The sequence below is a fragment of the Notamacropus eugenii genome, chromosome X (genome assembly GCF_028372415.1).
Source record: "Notamacropus eugenii isolate mMacEug1 chromosome X, mMacEug1.pri_v2, whole genome shotgun sequence".
NCBI lineage: Eukaryota > Metazoa > Chordata > Mammalia > Diprotodontia > Macropodidae > Notamacropus > Notamacropus eugenii.
In genome coordinates, this window is record NC_092879.1 from 92,764,095 (window position 1) to 92,781,751 (window position 17,657).

At 41.2% G+C, this 17,657-nt stretch overlaps 1 protein-coding gene across 6 annotated transcripts in view; it reads right to left on the reverse strand.

The window, feature by feature from the left end:
• Positions 1 to 17,657, reverse strand: part of TAF7L (TATA-box binding protein associated factor 7 like) — a 28,451-nt gene that overhangs the window by 7,669 nt on the left and 3,125 nt on the right. For 2 of the 6 annotated variants that reach the window (XR_011971107.1, XM_072626418.1), the window contains exons 2-12: positions 16,292 to 16,365; positions 15,017 to 15,095; positions 13,575 to 13,708; positions 9,342 to 9,468; positions 8,971 to 9,029; positions 7,589 to 7,661; positions 7,090 to 7,203; positions 6,572 to 6,784; positions 6,298 to 6,410; positions 3,642 to 3,701; positions 697 to 737 (exon numbers count right to left, since the gene is read on the reverse strand). Coding sequence is in view for 4 of the 6 variants with exons in the window: in XM_072626418.1 (XP_072482519.1) it covers positions 697 to 737; positions 3,642 to 3,701; positions 6,298 to 6,410; positions 6,572 to 6,784; positions 7,090 to 7,203; positions 7,589 to 7,661; positions 8,971 to 9,029; positions 9,342 to 9,468; positions 13,575 to 13,708; positions 15,017 to 15,095; positions 16,292 to 16,357 (1,079 nt within the window). In the remaining 2 variants the exon portion in view is untranslated. Of the gene's footprint in view, positions 1 to 692; positions 808 to 3,641; positions 3,702 to 6,297; positions 6,411 to 6,571; positions 6,785 to 7,089; positions 7,204 to 7,588; positions 7,662 to 8,970; positions 9,030 to 9,341; positions 9,469 to 13,574; positions 13,709 to 15,016; positions 15,096 to 16,291; positions 16,366 to 17,657 lie in introns of those variants that run through there. The other 4 variants (XM_072626415.1, XM_072626417.1, XR_011971108.1 and 1 more) reach the window with 3 other exon arrangements.

Sequence of the window (17,657 nt, forward strand, 5' to 3'; positions counted from 1 at the left end):
GTTTTGTTCTGTAGGCTCAACCAAAGGACAACAGCTCCTTATTGGCCTTCTGACCCACAGAAGCCAAGATAAACCCACTGCCCCTTAGGTGCTGTGCCTCAATGATACCAAGTCATAGGCTTTCTAAAAGCTACCAGGTCAGTGGTGTTAGCAGGCAAAAATTGCTGCAAATTCATCACTGCTCTTTCCTGAGCTGGCACCCAGCACAATGTACATGACTTACCCTCCTTTATATCGGAGAGAACAAAAACAGATGCAAACATCTACAGAGCCTCCCGGCTCAAATCTCTTTGGCCAATATGGCTGAGTCCTCTGATGATCCCACAGAGCAACAGAAAGCTGAGCAGTTCTAAAAGTAAGAGGTCAAAGCCAGTGGCAAAGCAGGGACTGCATGACCAGGCAAATGTGTGGCTAGCCCACTCATTGCAGGAGTTCACTGCAAGCCAGGGCCTGGCACCTAGCATCTTCTACTTATCAGTGCTGAGGTTTCCAGGAAAGCAAAAGGGTGACGGGGTGACGCAAAAACAGAAACAGGATGAATTTGACAGGCAACAGAAACATGGTGAGATGTGAATGCAGTCACATTTCCACTTTCACATCATGTTATCCTCAACCCAGAGGACACACCCAAAGTTTGCATGCATGATGCTTGCCAGGATGAAGATTACGGAGAACTAACAGCCAAGCTGCCCTTACTTCTCCAGGAGTGAGTCCAGCTGTTCCTGTAAGGAGCTGAGCTGCAAGGGGAGAGGTGAAGAAACATTTCTTCTGTAAATCTAGGTGCACTTACAAGATGCAGAACTCAGGCTTGCAGGAAAGAAAAAGAACAATTATCATTTAGCATTTATATGTGTCTTTCATTCATCACCAAGGGATAAAAATGGTGCCCCCGAAGAGTGCAGCTCCCAAATGCTGCAATAACCCCAGGGAGGAGATGTTGTCTTTGATTACAGAAAGCCCATAAAAGCAAGTTCCCAAAGGCAGCAGTGAAGCTGCCAGGAAGGAACACAGGAGACGGGATGGTGGCAGCCATGATGCCGATCCAGGGGAGAAGAGCCAATTAGGGAGCCTACACTGCATCTCACTGCTCCCTGCAATGCTGGGGGGAGTTCCTGTTTGCTATGTCTGACTCACCACTAACTCTGAATGTAGTGCCTTCCTTCTCTGTGTTGGTTATTTGATTTAAATGGATGTTATGTTTTGACATGATTATATAAACTCATCAGTAGTGCTAATAATGTCATATTTATATGATACTTCAAAGTTTGCAAAACACTTTACACACAATAGCTTGTTTGAGCCTCACAACATCCCTGTGAGGTAGGTGCTATAATTATCCCCATTTTCTAGATGAGGAAACTGAGGCTGAATGACCTGCCCAGAATCACACTGGCAGCCATCAGACACAGCCCACTGCTCTGTCCATTATGCCACACTAACACAGAAACCAAAAGCATTACCTTTGAGATGAGGATTGTTGAAAATTTTCTTTCATTATCCCTATACCTAATGCTGACTCTGACCCTATGACATTAAAGTAGGGCAAACATCACCTCACAAAGCTGTGGACGTGTGGCAAGTATCAGGGAGGTACCGAGAGAGCTCCACTCACCCAGACCCCTACAATGCCAAGCTGTGGCTGTCCTTCACTCCAGGCTCCCCGAATGGGGGAGTTCCTCCACAGTCTGTCCTTGATCACTTTCCTGTCCCATGTACTCACCTTCCCTCACTTCTACGAGGACAGCTCCCAAACCATGTGCAGGCTTGTCCCTTTTCCTGCACTCCAGTTCCCAAGTACAAAGCTGGCCGACCAGCTCGATTCAGTATGACAGAAGCCTCCCTCTCAAGATGGCCACCACAAACGCTCTCTCCCCTCCCCAACGCAGCTAGTCCCCTTTCTTCTCGCTGCAGATGACGCCAGCCCCTTCCTAGGCACACTGGAGCTTCACTTTTGCACAGCCGCCTGCCCAGCTCTCCTATACCTTCCTTATTCCCATGCCCTACTAGTTCAGGTCAGCCTCTTAACTTGTCTCTTTACCTTCAGATCCTCACCTTCTAATCTGATTGAAACACTTTGGCTAATTTCAACACATCAGTGGCTTCTCTGCTTAGAAGCTTCCAATATCTTCTGAATTCAGTCTAAACTCCTTGGTCAGACATTCACAGCCATGCATATTCTGACTCTGACCTATCCATGCAGCCTTGTGTCCCACTACTCCCCAACACACACACCAGACACAGGCCAAAATGGATGACCCTGTGCTCATTCTGCCTGATCCCTAAATGACTTTCCCTCCATCTTGATGCATCCAAATATTACTGCTACTGCCACCCCCCAGCTCCTCTCCTCCTACAGTGAAACCCTACTCCAAACCACTGGACTTCCAGGCCCAGTCCAAATGCCATTCTCTCCAAGAAGCCAGTGTGTCTTACTAGCATTTGGGGTTGGAAACAATCTCGTGAGTGAAAGTACTACCAGAAAAGGCCGACGCTCTCCCAAGGATGCCTATTGCTCCAGGGAGCTTAATCTCTTTCCTTCTCTGGAACCCCTGTTGCACTTGGCTTCTTTAATCTAATCCAACAAATATTTATTAAGCACTATGTGCAAGACGCTGCAAAATATTATGGATATGGACAGACTCTGCCCCTGAGGAGCTTACATTCTGGGAGGGAGGTCGGGGGGAGAAGAGTATATTTAAACAGATCCATAAATATAATAAAAGGGAGAGAATACTAAAAACCAAAGGGTTCAAGAAAGGCTTCCTATAGGTCAGGGGTTCTTTACCTGGGATAGATGTTAGGGGTTCCATGAACTTGGATGGGAAAAAAGTTACATCTTTATTTCATTAGAATTGGTTTCCTTTGCAATCCGAAGTATTTATGATTCATTTAAAGCCATGATTGTGAGAAGGGGCCTCAACACAAAAAGGTGAAGGCCCCCTGCTGTAGGTGATGACACTTGAGTTGAATTTGGAATGAACCTCAACATGCCAAAAGGCAGAGAAGAGGAAGAGAGTGCCAAAGGGAGGAGTCTGTATTTTATTCTAGAGACAATGGTGAACCACTGCAAACTCCTGAGTAGGGGTGTGACATGGTCAGACTCATTGCTGAGGAAGATTATTTTGGCAGCTGTGTGGAGGGTAGCTTGAAGAGTGGAGTGAGGCAGGGAGATAAACTAAGAAGTCATTGAAAGAGTCCAGGAAAGCTGTGATAAGGACCTAAATTAGGCTAGTGGTCTTGTGAGAGGAAAGAAGGGGAGAGATGCAAGGTATTGTGGAGACAGAAATGACAAGCTTTCACACCTGGACAGAGAGCTGTATGACTTGATCAAAGAAAGGGTGGACAAGTTCTTCAAGATCCATAGGACATGGGGACACAGCCCACACTTGGGAGCAAAAACCAGTCTACCCCAAGAATTCACCCTTGCCAGGGCTACACGAGACTCTTTCAAATGTCCACAGCTCCATGGGAAAATAGCCAGCAGACCTTTCCCACATGGTGGCTTGTTCCACACCGTCCACCACCAATACTCCTCCCTTTCTGCCATTTTACTCAGGGAGATTTGGTCACGGCTGTCCGCGACAACAAGCAACGAGCAATGAGATGGGCGGCAATGGCAGGGCTGCAGAGCGTCTCCTTACCTGCTGCTTTTCTTGTTCCTCCTGCTGTTTGATCTCATCCAGCGCAGCCTGAAGACGGCTCTGGAAAATAAGTCACAGAAGCAATGAATGCTGGGTCTCAGCAATGAAGAGACAATTACCAAGGAAGACAAAGGACTCTTCAAGCAATTGGTCAAGCAGAAACCCTGGGGTGTAACAAAGGCTCTCTCTTTCCATCAATTTAGTGTTTTTAAACCACACTCCCCACTGTAGCTCTGCACCACTTTACTCTGAACATCCTACAAAACGTTCCATTTTTCCTCCAAATGAATGGTTACAGAATGCCTTCAGATAAACTATTAACCCTTTTCTAACTGGGCAACAGAACCACTGTGATCCTTTGGCCACCTTGAAATTAAATGGAAAGAGCTGAACTGGAATTCCTATGCTGTCTCATCCTGGCCCTTCATCCTAGCCAAATATTATCATTCTTAAGTAATATTATGAAGCAGTGGTTTTCAAAGTGTGGTCTGGGGAGCCTCATAGGACTTTGAGAGTCTTTAGGGGATCTGTGAGGTCAAAAACATTTTCATAACAATAGGAAGATCTTTCATTTCTAATATGATAATCTGTTGGGGGTAAGCTCAGTTTTCACGTGGACAGTCTCGGGCAGGTAAAAGTGAGGACCTCTAAACCTCAGAGTTCTCACGAGGCCCCCCAGGGAACAGCTGGGGATTGAGGCGTTCCTTTTGCACTGAGGGGCCCTTAGAGGGAGGAGGGTCCCAGGTGGTGGGATACCCAGAAATAATCAATAAATATAACTCACATAAACAAAATCTCTTTTGGGGAGAAGGCCCTCAATTTTTAAGAGTTTATACTTTTTAAGAGTTTATATTTTTAAGAGTTTGGTTATGAAACCAAAAAGTCTGAGAACAAAAATTACTATAATCTGCATAACATTTTCTACATTCTAGTCTAGTGCCTCTGATGTATATACTAGATGTATGAACCCAGTCAAGTCGCTTAATGTCTTAGTGCTCTAGTTAGCAATCTGGTTTGCAGAGAAGGTTCCATTCCTCACCCAAAAGCTCTCTATACCAATGAAATCATAAATCCATTCTGTCCCTCTTTTGTCCTTTCACATACATGATCTCAAAGCAAGGACAGTATCCCAAATCTGTCACACCATGGGAACAGTTGCTGCTCTGACCAACCAAAGATGAAGTCGGTGTGGATTTTTCCATCTGTCCCTATTTCAGGTCAGAGCTGGCCTGGAAGCCTCTTCCAACTCAGAAATGAATTTCAGAAGCATTTCCTTTCATCAGGACTTGCTAAACATGTCAGAATTGAAAGCAAATTATTCACCTTTGCTCAAGCATGCAATAGAAGGTAGTTAAAAAATAAATTCAATTCTTGGCTCCCTTAATGTATACAATGGATACCAAGAGAAGAAAATGGCACATTATAGGCATTTTCAAAAAGATAATAGTCCTCTTCTGTGCAAAGGGTAAATGGAAACTGACTAAGAATCAGGATTCTTCAATTAAAGCTAAATCATTTCTGACTAATCCCTGTTTTTTAGGTTCACATAAGTGTTTAACACAAATACATTTTAAACCAGTTGGCTCCTTCCCCCAAAATGGTCACAGTAGATGCTGAAAATGATTTTTTAGATTATAGGCTTGTCCCCATTGTAAAGAAAAAGATAGAGGGTGGATAGGGGCCTCAGGGGCAGATTTCAGAATGAAATAGAGTTAATGCTGCCTAGAGGTGACGTACAAGAAAACATAAGAGATGAGAGTCAGGAATGGGAACTAAGCTAAGGAGAATATAAATACTAAGGGAAGAAATCCCTATTCAATATATATAGTATGTCAGTGACTTGAAAATAACTGGTCACAAAAAAGATAGGAGATATCTTTCACAACCATGGCAAGGAGAGAATTCTCAACTATACAAGGAATAGAGATGATTATTAAGGACAAAAGAGACCTTTTCAACTACATAAAATTAAAAAGCTTTTACAGAGAATAAATGAAAATAGAATAAGAGAAGCAGCTACTAAGTGGGGAAAAATAAAGAACTAGAAACAAAGCAAATGCCCTAAGTTGAGGAATGACTGAACAAATTGTGGTTTCTGAAATGTAAAGGAATATTGATTGTGTAATAAGGAATTACAAATTTCTGTGATTCTGTGAATTTGAGGACTTCAGAGAAATATGGGAAAATCCACGTGAAGGAACATGGAACCCAAAGAACATACAAAATGACAATATAAATAAAATGATCACTAAAAGCAAGCTAAGCCGAGCAAATGAAACCCCAACAATGACCAAGGAGAGCAGGCCTGAAATACACATCTGAAGGGTGGTGGGTAGGGAAGACAGGACAGAGAGGAGAGGGAAGGAAGAGGAAAAAGCACCATTAATTTGAAAGAGGGGTTTATTTCCAGAAATGACTTGTGATGTGTGTAATTTTTCTAACGCAGAGAGCATGGCTTCAATTCAATTTAACTTTTAAGAGCTACTCTGTGAAAAGGTGCTGGGTAAACAGAAGCCAAAAGGAAGAGTTCCTGCCTTCATTAGGAGCTTCACTTCTGGGGTAGGAGAGAGAAGTACATGGGGGCAGATGAGCAAATACTGGCTAAGATGGGAGGGGGAAAAAGTGCTGCTGCCTGAAGGGTGACTGTACAGCTCACCTTGAGGGCCAGATTTGCCACTCTGAAGACAAGGTCCTCCTGGTGTTTTGCTCTCTTCCAAGTCTCTTGGTGCTTTCCCTTCATCACATCGATCTGCTTCTGGAGTCCTACAACTAAGAGAAAGTCGTTTCTCCTTAATCTATCCTGTGTCAGTGGCAGACCATGATCATGATCAGCTGGTCTGGTCACAATCTGATGATCACCTGTTCAAACTTGCCAGGCACTCATTTGGGCACAGGGGCTCAGCCTCCAAGACTGGCCCCTTGGGACTTACCAAGATAATTTGCTTTCTCATCTTTTCGGCGCTGTTCATCAAATGTGCTTTGTGATGATCTCTCCAGGTCTTCCTCAGTGTTGATGTTTATTTCTTCATTGTCCTGGTTATCATCTTCTTCTTCCTCTTCATCATCATCATCTTCATCTTCATCATCATCATCATCATCATCGCTGCTAATGTCATGACATATCTCTTGAAACTTCTCATATTCTGTTTGAAACGAGGAAACAACAAATAAATGCAATGTTTCAAATACCTCCCACTAGTGTGTAACCCACTGTGCTAAGTAGAGGAGCGCGCTCCTCACAAACAAGAGTTAGCATCAGGAAAAAGTCCTCTCCACACATTAAGTAATTGAGGATGGGAGAGAAATGAGAATACTACTCCCAAATCAAAGAGTCAGTCATCAAGAAAGGTTGAAGGGAGGCCTAGGAATCCTTTGCAAACCAGAGCCTGCAAGTTTGTGGAAGCTGCTTATCCAACAAATAGTCTTCAGCAAAGCTCAAGCTCTGTACCTGATGAGCTACGGCCCTGCTTATAGCTACTCATTCCTGGAGAGATGTCCAGGCTGGTCAGAGAACTCTGGTTATCTGTGTCCTTTAATTCATCTTCAGTAATGATCTCCCAACCTGACAATAGGTGCAATTAAGGAAAAGGTAAGAGAACTACAAGGTCTCCAAAGAGTTTCTTTAATAGAAGCACTACTTACTTAGGTCTGACCCCAGCCCAACTGGGACTTGATTCTTAGTGTAGCAATGTGCCCTGACAGTGGTTAACAGAGGCTCTACATTAACGTAAGTACAAAGTAAATCTGATGACCCGGCTTTCTGCTAGCTAAATGAAGAAAACATGGCCACTTGTGTCTTTATGAGAGAGTACACCCTGGTTTGAACCAACTGTCCTCATCATACCATCTTAGGAAATGCCTTTACTAAGTAAAGGCTAAAAGCTGAAAACAAGTTCATGGGCCCAGAGAAGTTCCCAGGCCCCAAGATTTCCGATATAAAAGGATACGGGTACTGACAGCTTCAGCATCTGTGCTCAGCAATCTCCTGACTTCCTTTTCTACATCTGGAGATTCGAAGAACTGGGCCAGAGGAGACAAAAGAACAGTCACAGCATTAAATGCCCTGTGGTGGGCAGGGAGGAGCCTGTTAACTGTGGGCAAAGGCATCGGAACAACCAGCATTCTTTAGCTGCAAGAAAAGAAGCCTTTCTCCAGCACCTGGGTTTGTACAGGATACAGGAGCTTTCTTCTGTCAAACAAATGACTGAGGGGGCTTTTTTTTCCATCTTAAGACTTTATAGCAGAGTTTTCACACAAAGAATCCTCCCTTTAAATTCTAGTTATTAAAAATTTGCACTGACTTCACAATAGTAGCCTGCACCCCCCTTCTTAGCTATTGAGAAATGAAGTGGCTTGAAGGTTCAAATTCCCAGATTCCTTTTCCTTATTGTTATTTAGTCTTTTCAGTCATGTCCAACTCTTTGTGACCTCATTGGGGTTTTCTGGGCAGAGATATCAAAGTGGTTTGCCATTCTTTCTGACTCCAGGCCGGGTACTCTATCCACTGACCCACTGAACTACCCATCTTTGTTATTAGGAACATTCATAAAGAGCAAGTATTATTTGCACGTCCCCCTTGAATATTAACTCAAGCAATTATCTCCAGAATATCCAAGATGTCAAGCCACAAACTGAAATCAGGACCTCAAAAGGAACACTCCTGAATAGCAAACAACTGTCTATAAAACAGAGACCTGATTTACTGATGTTATAATATATATTAAATTATATAAATATTTATATTTATTTAGCCTTTATATTTTATGTGTGTGTATATATATGTACATATGTTTTATACATACACACATGTATTACCTTTGCAATAAATAGCTACAAGACAGAGATAAACAGATTACAAAGGTCACTGACAAAAAGAACATTTTCCCTAGCAGTTATTTGAAAGACCTAAAATGGTGAAGTCATTTTTCAGTGAGACAAATTAGGGGGAAGACTTATAGAAGCAATTGTTCTCTTTCCAGCTTGTTCAATTCAAATGAACTATGAACTCATGCTGAAAAAATGAACAAACAATATGATACAGTATCTGACTCCAACTCTGTGAAGTCTGAGGAGAGAATGAACAAATCATCCTTTTGCTCTTTAGCAGGTTAAGGATGAGGCAGCTGAGAATAGGACAGAGTCTGTCTACTGGCTGACTGTGAGACTAGGCTGTGGGGCCTTTCGTTTATAAATCTCATAGTCCAAAGTGTTACCTGAACCTCCACATAAGGATTCTAGCCAGATCTCTTTTTGACACCTTTGCCCATCGTCACGCTCCAAGGCTGCCTGGCAGAGAAATTAAGAGTCTGGATGAAGATGAAACTTTTACCTTCTTCTTGGCTGTCTTCCGGAACCTTCTCTGTCTGATATTCTTCAGGGGCAGAGTGACTAAAACAAAACAAGGTGCCATGTATCAGCCTAATTGTTGGTTAGACAACAGTCTGAACAGATTTGATAAAAAGAACATTCATCCTATAGAATCTAAGAAGTGACACAGGCTGATTATGAAATCACAGCACTGTACTGTATAGAAGACCTAGACGCTGGGATTTGCAATCCCAGGTTCAAGCTGATACCCTTTTTCAACTCTGGCTACGAACGTAAATGGGCTGAGGCTTGGGGCACATGTCTGAGTCATCACTAGATAGGATTCAGCAGGTGTGACAAGGAGGCCAGGGCAAAAAAAGGGTTCTCACTTACCGCCATGGTTCCATATGAATTTCTTCTCTTTCTCCTTCTCTTTTTTCTTAGTTACTTTTGGATCATTAGTGGCAACTGGTCCTTCCACCGGTGGATAAAGATCTCCATCCACACTACTCACAAGCATCTATAAACAGCAACCCCCCCCCCAAAAAAATCAGAAAAGCTATTTTTGGGGCTCTATGACTTAGATGTTAGGTGATTTTTAACAACGGACCACCACCCTTAACACCAAAAAGGCACCTGAATGTAAAAGGTTACATAAAAACAAGTAAAGGAAAATGAAAAGGAGGTACCTTTCACAGCTGTAGCTGGGAAATTCTTAAACAAGTAAGGTAGAGGCAGCCATAAAAGATGAAATAGAAAATTTCTATTATATAGAATTCTGAAAGCTTTTTCGTGAACAATATCAATACAACTAGCATAAGAAGAGCAACAGTCAATTAAGGAAAATCAATTGAATTCTATATCATTGATAGAAATCTGGCATCCAGATGATATATGGAATTAACATAGACCAAGAAGCATTCCCTCAAATAGTGATCAAAGGATATAAACAGACATTTATCAAAAAACTTGCAAAATATTAACAACCTTATGGAAGACTGCTCCAAATCATTAATAATTGATTCAACCAATATTTATTAAGTACCTATAACCCTAACTGCTGGACACTGTGGTAAACAAGAGACATAAAAAAGACAAAATCTAAACTGCCCTTGGCCAAAAGGAACTTACATACTTTTGGAAGGAAGCAACATGCAAAAAGAAAACTAAATACAAAATACATTCAAAATAATTTCGAAGGGGAGAGCAGTAACAACTAGGAAAAAGAGACTTTCTCCAGTAGACGGCACTTGAGCTCTGCTTTTGCTAGAGGCCCCTTCAACTATAACCCAGTGATTCATTTCTTAGTGTTTCTGGTGTGTTTCCCATGACCTTCTTATGATGTGCATCAGAATATGTTTTTCAACATTTTCTACTCTGCTATCCTTCCTCTGAGGAATGTGAATGAATTGCTAACCATAAAACAAATATACAGGTACACATACATTTTTACACAGCTCTATTACTAACTGGGGCTTTTTCCCCCCACAGTAGAACCTTTATTGTATTAGAAGTTTAGTTCCCATTCCTCTGCAGAATATGAGTTTAACATTCACCCAAGGCATCTCCAGCAGAGGTCTTTGGTTCTCACTTGAGAGAACGATCCAAGGCCATTCTCCAGGCACTGGCCAGAACTCCTTGGGAACACTCACACCCAAATTAATTGGCTATTTTCCTGTATCCCTGTGTAGCTTTAGTTGCTTTTTGATTTCTTTTCTTTCACTGCCAAAACCAGCAGAGAAAGAGTCTTTGTCTTCCCTTATGGTTTCAGGGGTAAATATCCACCAGGGCCCACCATGACCCACAGTTCTTGGGATCACAGATAAGATCCTTCACATCTCTCTTGTCAGCTGAACCCAAGTAAAGGAGAGAACATTCTGATCCTACATTGTCACTTTGTCAAACAAAGATCCCAAACCAGAGATCTGGAAATCCTAGAACCTCCCAAAAGGAGGAAGCAACTCTAATGCATGTCAAAAGAGAAATCTTTTCCTTTACAAAAATGGAAAACTGGGAAGTTATCATGGGAGTTGCCTTCCTACTCCTCCGAATTGGATGTAGATTTGATGGATCATAATACACCCTCCATCTCTAAAAAATAGAAGTTGGACAGCTAAGTCTAATATATGGGGTTTCTCCTTTCTTTTCTCCAGTTTGGATGCTGAGTTGTCACAAAATCATTCATTTGAAATGAGCCTGTGAAGCCCACATAGGAACTGAAATGAATGGGAGAAATGGATTAAGCTCCCTCCCATTTTAAAACTTCAACTTACATAAGGTTGCAGTAAGTATTCTGAGTTTTAATGGGAGCTATGGATTCTATATGGTAGAGGTGGGAAGGTAGCACATTCTACGCATGGAATAAAGCCTATGGAACAGCAAGGCCAGTTTGTCTGGGATGCAAAGCACGTGAAAGAAAAGAAAATGAAATAAGTTTGAAATAGTCTGGAGGAAGACTGTGAAAGGTTTCAAAAGCCAGCTTCATACTTTATCCTAGAAGCAAGAGGAAGTCACTCAAATTTTTTGAGGAATGACTATGCGCTTTAGGAATAGCAATTTCTGAAATAATGCTATAAAATTGAAATGTGCAAGCTTGGCCCCAAAGACATATGAGAAAGCACCTCTCTCCTTATCTCTGTCTCTGTTTCTGTCTGTCTGTCTGTCTCCTTAGCGGAAAGGTGAGGGGGGGACAATGGGTGTGGACTAGCACTAACAACAGCTAGCATTTAAGGTTTGCAAAGCATTTTCCAGATGTCATCTCATGTGGAGCACTTGAGCTAATGTCAGGACTTGATAGAATCAGAGAAAGCATATTGTACAGACAGAAGATGATCCAGGAGAAAGCCCTTGGGGCCACCACCCACATAAGGGGAGAGACAAGGACACGATTCCAAACAAAGGCAACTGAGAAGGAAAGCTAGGAGATGAGCCAGGAGACAGCAGCGTCATGAAAACTGAAGGAGGAAAGTATGTGTGGGAGGTCAGCATGGCCAACAATGTCACATGCTGCAGGGAGGTCAAAAAGAAGAAAAATCTAACAGCTTTGGCAATGAATAGAGCTTGGTAACCTTGAAGAGAAGTTTCAGTTGACCAATGAGATTAGAAGCCATGTTGCAAGGAGTTCAAAGTCGGGGCAATGAGTGTGAATGGCTTCTTCTAGAAATCTGAAAAGGATGATAGCTTGAGGGGCCTATAGGCCAAGTGACAGTTTTTAAGATATGGGGAGATATGGGAATATTTGTAAGCAATAAGGAAGAAATCAGCAGATAGTAGAGATTGCATCCTCCTCTAAGACTAGAGCAAAGGAGGAGAGAATGGAGGAGCTGTTGAAATGATCTGGAACAAGGAGGGAGTTCACAAGTGATAAGAGATTTCTAAACTGAAATAACTTTGAAGTTTCACTTTGTACCTAGCAAACTGAAAGATACCAAAAGACTTAACTAATTGATGCTAGAGAGTCTGGAGTAAGACAGGCACACTAACATACTCTGGTGGGATTGTGAATTGGTCCAACCATTCTAGACAGCAATTCAGAATGATATAAGAAAAGTGATTATCTCCCCTTTGACGTAGAAATCCCCTACTGGTCATACTCCCAAGGGCATAAAAAATTAAGAAACAAAGGTGTAACATATGCCAAAATAGTCATAATGGCTCTTTTCGAAAGAGCAAAGAAATGGAATCAACAAGCACTATTAAACATCTTTGTGCCAGGGGCAGTGCCAAGTGCTGGAAACAACAAACTATAGTATCTGAATGTGAAGAAATATTACTGTGCTGTAAAAAATGATTAAGATTTCAGAGACATATGAACTGAAGTAGAAAGAAATCAGCAGCACTAGGAAAACAACATACACAAAGACTACAATAATGTAAACAAAAAGAATAACCAAATAAAGCTAACCCTTTGTGGTTATAATGAGAAGAGATGAAAGGTGCAGTCCCCCTTGAGCCAGCTGTACAAGCCGTCAGACGTGGCCATGGCAATGGATCTTGCTTAACTGTTTTTTTGTAACAAGGAAAGGCTCACCAGAGGGTATGGGGGTTGGGAGTATATATCTACAAATGTTTCGGAGGGAAAAACAAAAGGCAGCAGTAAAACTTTATAAAAAGTCAGAGGGCAATGCACTTGGCATTTTACTGCAGTCACTTTGTCATGAAGCAGCACTACAAATATAGAATCTAGCAAAAGGCTTTTTGGAGCTAGAGTACTTACCACTGCAGAGGAGGAAGTATGTTGGAAAACAGATCCCAGCATTTTGATTTACAAAGAAAACAAGAAATCAACAGCAGAGATGATGGATAAGAACCAGTTTATACCTCTCTGGTCAAGTGCAGGTGGCTTCAGCAGAAGGAGCCAGAGAAGATCCCAGCTGCTTCTATTTGTCAATTAATGAATCACTACAAATGACAGACAGGAGGTTCAATACTCCACAAGCTGGTTACATGACAAGAGGTAATGGTAATAAACAGTTAAGTCTCAAAACACCAAAATGAAGCATGAAATTTCATCCTTGTATTTTAGCCTAGAAACCAGTGATAGGAAATAGTCATTCCCCAAATACAATGGCCACCTGGAAGAAGTAAAAACTAGTGGGTATTAGGAAAAGACTAGTCTAGCCATACCTGGCAAACATCCGCAGTCTTGTAAAAGGTTTTCTTATCGACGGTTTTCAAGCTTTCAATAATGCAGGGCAGGTCAACCAGCTTAGAGGGCAATGGGACACCATCCACACACACAATTCCATGACGGCCATCAGCTAAGGACAAATAAACAAAAGCTTCAATTCTGACATCCTTTCAGTGAAATGTAAGCCTCCCAGGGTTACAATAACAAGGACCTGCACAATAACAAGGTACGTGCATGGGATTTAATTGAGAAATCTACCATTTCTTTTAACAGTAAAGCTGTTAAGAGCTGTGCTATGTGACCAGTAGTAACCTCTGTGGAAAAATGCCAGCTGACATGGTGTTCACAACTCCCAACTCTGCTGGGACTTGCTGAATTTCCCAATTAATGTTTGAGGACTGAATAGCATGGTGGAGCTGTGGATTTCTGCAGAAAATTTTATATGAACATAAATGCTACATTTTTTTGTTATTCTAAGCAGTCTATTCCACTCATTCAAACTAGTCCTCAGAAACATTCCTGTTCTAGAGATAGACTATCAGTTTTCTGAAATTAGAACACTGCAGGGGAGGTCATTGCAGATGTGTACTTTGTAGGAAGGGAAAAAAAACTGCACTTCTAGAATGGTGCTTAGAACCCACAATTATAGATTTGATCTCTAGTTCTGTCACGGAGAAAACTCAAACATAGTCCACAACTGTTATTTCCCCCAAAGCATGCAAATGACAAGGGAAACTTTGGTCCATTCTCTGGAACAGCTCACTGAAACATCATCCATTATGGAAAGCAAGCTTCCTCCCAAGGTGGGGGTCTGAAAGGCTATCTTTATAAACAAAGGCCAGTGTTTGTTATTCCCTTGGATAAGGAGAAACCAAGAAGGCCGACTATATCAGACAGGAGACAGTAAGCATTACCTGTCTGATCTCTGGAAGCCAAACTCCGGTACAGGTACAGTGTACAGAGGTACACGCCCATAGTTTTTAACCGTATTGCTCTTTGGACGGTTTCAGAGAAACCTGGGCAGATCCATGAGTGAAATGAGCAAATTCAGGAGAACAATGAATGAACACAGCAACAGCCATACTGTAAAGACAACAACTTGGAAAGACTTAGGAACTCTGATCAGCACAATGACAAACTGCAGTGCCAACCAACATACTGCCCACCTCCAGAGACAGAGAGAGGGCTGAGGAACTCAAGAGTACAGAGTGAAGTATAGCTTTTCTGGACATGGCCAATGTGGGAATTTGCTTTGTCTGACTTAAATGTTAGTAACAGATTTTGTTTGTTTGTTTGTTTGTTTTTGCTTTTCCAATGGTGGTGTAAGGGGAGGGGGAGGGGAAAAATGCTAACCTGAAAATAAAAGTGAGTTAAATAAAGTAAGAAAGACGTTGCCCTTTCACTTCTAAGGGACAACAAAGAGATATGGACTACTTACGATGTAATTCGATGGTTAATTTGTCTTTCAAGTTGGCATTTCCAGACTGCATTGCCTTTCTCACAGTAGCAGCATATTCCTGAAAAGAAAAAAAAACTTCTAAGACTGGTCACATGCATACCAGATGGCAGAAGAGATGGGCCAGGGAAATTCTGCTCTTAAATCTAACCTTCAAACAGTTTCTGGACAGACACATAGAGACAACAACTACTTGGCGCTCCATGGAGCCATTTTATCAGGGTATCTAAATCAAGCCAGGACAAAGGTTGACCTTTATTCCTGGCGCTCCAAACAAAGAACTCTCAGCTAACTGCTAAAAGTCAGGAGGGTTCTGATCTCTAAATATTCTAGGTATAAAAAATGACCTCAATCTGGGAGAAGACTGTTTATTCCACCCAACGGCTGGAGTTTGTGCCATTTACCATTAGATGCCACTTTCCTGGTCCATTTCTAAATTCAAATCCAGATATCAAGGGTAAGAGGCCCTAAAACAGGATTCAAAAGGACTGTTCTTTCCAATCCCAGAGGTTATCCAGACTTCAATAGCACAACATACTTTAATGTTTATGGAGGAGTGCTCTATGTAGTATACAACTAATTCAACTCTCAGCCTCTTTGTAAGTATATGAGCATTCTACAACAAAATAAGTTTGGTATCTAACTAAAAAAAGGACTACCAATTGTAGCATGACAGGGTGACACAGAAAAAGTACAGGATTTAGAGTCACAGAACCTGGATTTGAGTCATAATACTAACTTAGTTACTTAAGAACTATGTAATCTTGGGCAACTCATTTTGCTTCTCTAGACCTCAGTTCACTCATCTATAAGATGGTACAGTTTGAACTAGAAGGTCTCTAGCACTAGAGAGTACTTTCAGCTCTAAACTTATGATTCAATTCAATGAAGATTTATTTCCTATAATGTACCAGGTACTGTGATGGGCAACGAAGACATGAAGACCCTATGAGAGTTGATGGAGTCTATTCAAAATGAATATTATATGAAAAAATAGCTCTCAAAAGTAAATCATCATGAACAAGGGAAAAGACAACTTCAATGAAGAGCATACGCAGTAAAATATTACTACATTTGGGTCCTTAATGACCAATATCCTCTTAAATAATGGTTTTATACTTATCAACTGACAACCAACTGACAACAGAATCCTCATGTATGACAGTTTGTAAAACTGTATGTAAAACACATACAGTTTGTAAAAACCACTCAAACTCAACCTCCAGTCATTTGTTCTGATCTTCTAGGGTTCCTTACCGGAGGGAGACGTAATATAAACTGGTTTTCCAGCTCATGGGGAGGATCCTCTTGGTTCTTGCTCATCTTTTGTTCTTGAGTTCAGAGGGGGAAAAAAACAAAATCACAAATAGTCAGTGAAAATCCCTTGTTTCCTTAAAATTATTCACTAAAGATGGTATCTCCAAATAGAAGTTGTTTTATACGCACTCTAGAGAGCCAGCATGAAATGTACACAGCTCAGAAACACTCCATTTCACCCCCACCTCTTCTCTCCAAGTGGGGCAGCTGGGGGCCCAGTGGAGAGAGCATTGGGCTTAGAGTCAGAAGACTCATCTTCTTGAGTTCAAATCTGGCCTGAGATACTTCTTGGCTGTGTGACCCTGGGAAAGTCACTGAACCCTGTCTTCCTGTTTCCTCATGTGTAAAATGAGCAGGAGAACAAAATGGCAAACCATTCTAGTATCTTTGCCAAGAAAATCCCAAATGGGGTCACAAAGAGTCAGACATGACTGAAAGGAGTGAACAACAACTCTTTGCTTAATGAAAACTATTTACACTTTCAAGGAGAATTTAAGTTACGCAATACAATTTCTCTCAAAATCAACTATAAGTTATACAATACAATTTCTCTCCAAAATAAATTATACATATACATACATATATATATATATTTCATAAAGTAAAAGCTACAAGCAATGACATTCTACATTCTCCGGCAAAGAATAGTCCAACACCAGAAGAGAACACTACCTCTCTAAGGAAACTACATACATTCTCCAATCACAGACAAAAGTGAAATAAACCAAGGATCGCAGTCAACACCAAAACCCTTTAGAGTAGTTAGTAACCTATGATGTTTTGAGGAAAATATAATTAAATTTTCCATTATCTGTTCACTTCTCTGGGTTGAAACACGGTGAGCATTTATTTGGATAACAGGCAGCTTCTTGCGACGGTGACTCTACAAGCAGTTTATGTCTACCAAGTCTATTTCACCTTGTAGAGATGCTGAAGGTTATGAGTCAATTATTGTGAAATAGCAGCATCGACCTCTCTGCCTTCTAAGCTAATAATAAGTAATGGTAAGTTTTCAGTTTGTTGATGACTGAAAACTTATTAAACATCAATACTCCTTAAAAAAAAGAAAGATGGGGTTTGCTTTCTGTGATATGTTTATAATAATTTCAACTTCAGCAAATCAAAGCATATCTAAAATGAATTGAGAAACTTTCTATAAGGAAATCCTTTTGATAGTAAAAACTCTTTCCATAAGGTGAATAATCACCTTCCTCCTCTTTTGTGTTATTTCTAATATTCATTTATTGGATTTAAGCATTTATACCTGGAGCAGTTTAGCTTTCATAAACAGCTTTCTGGATGCTGG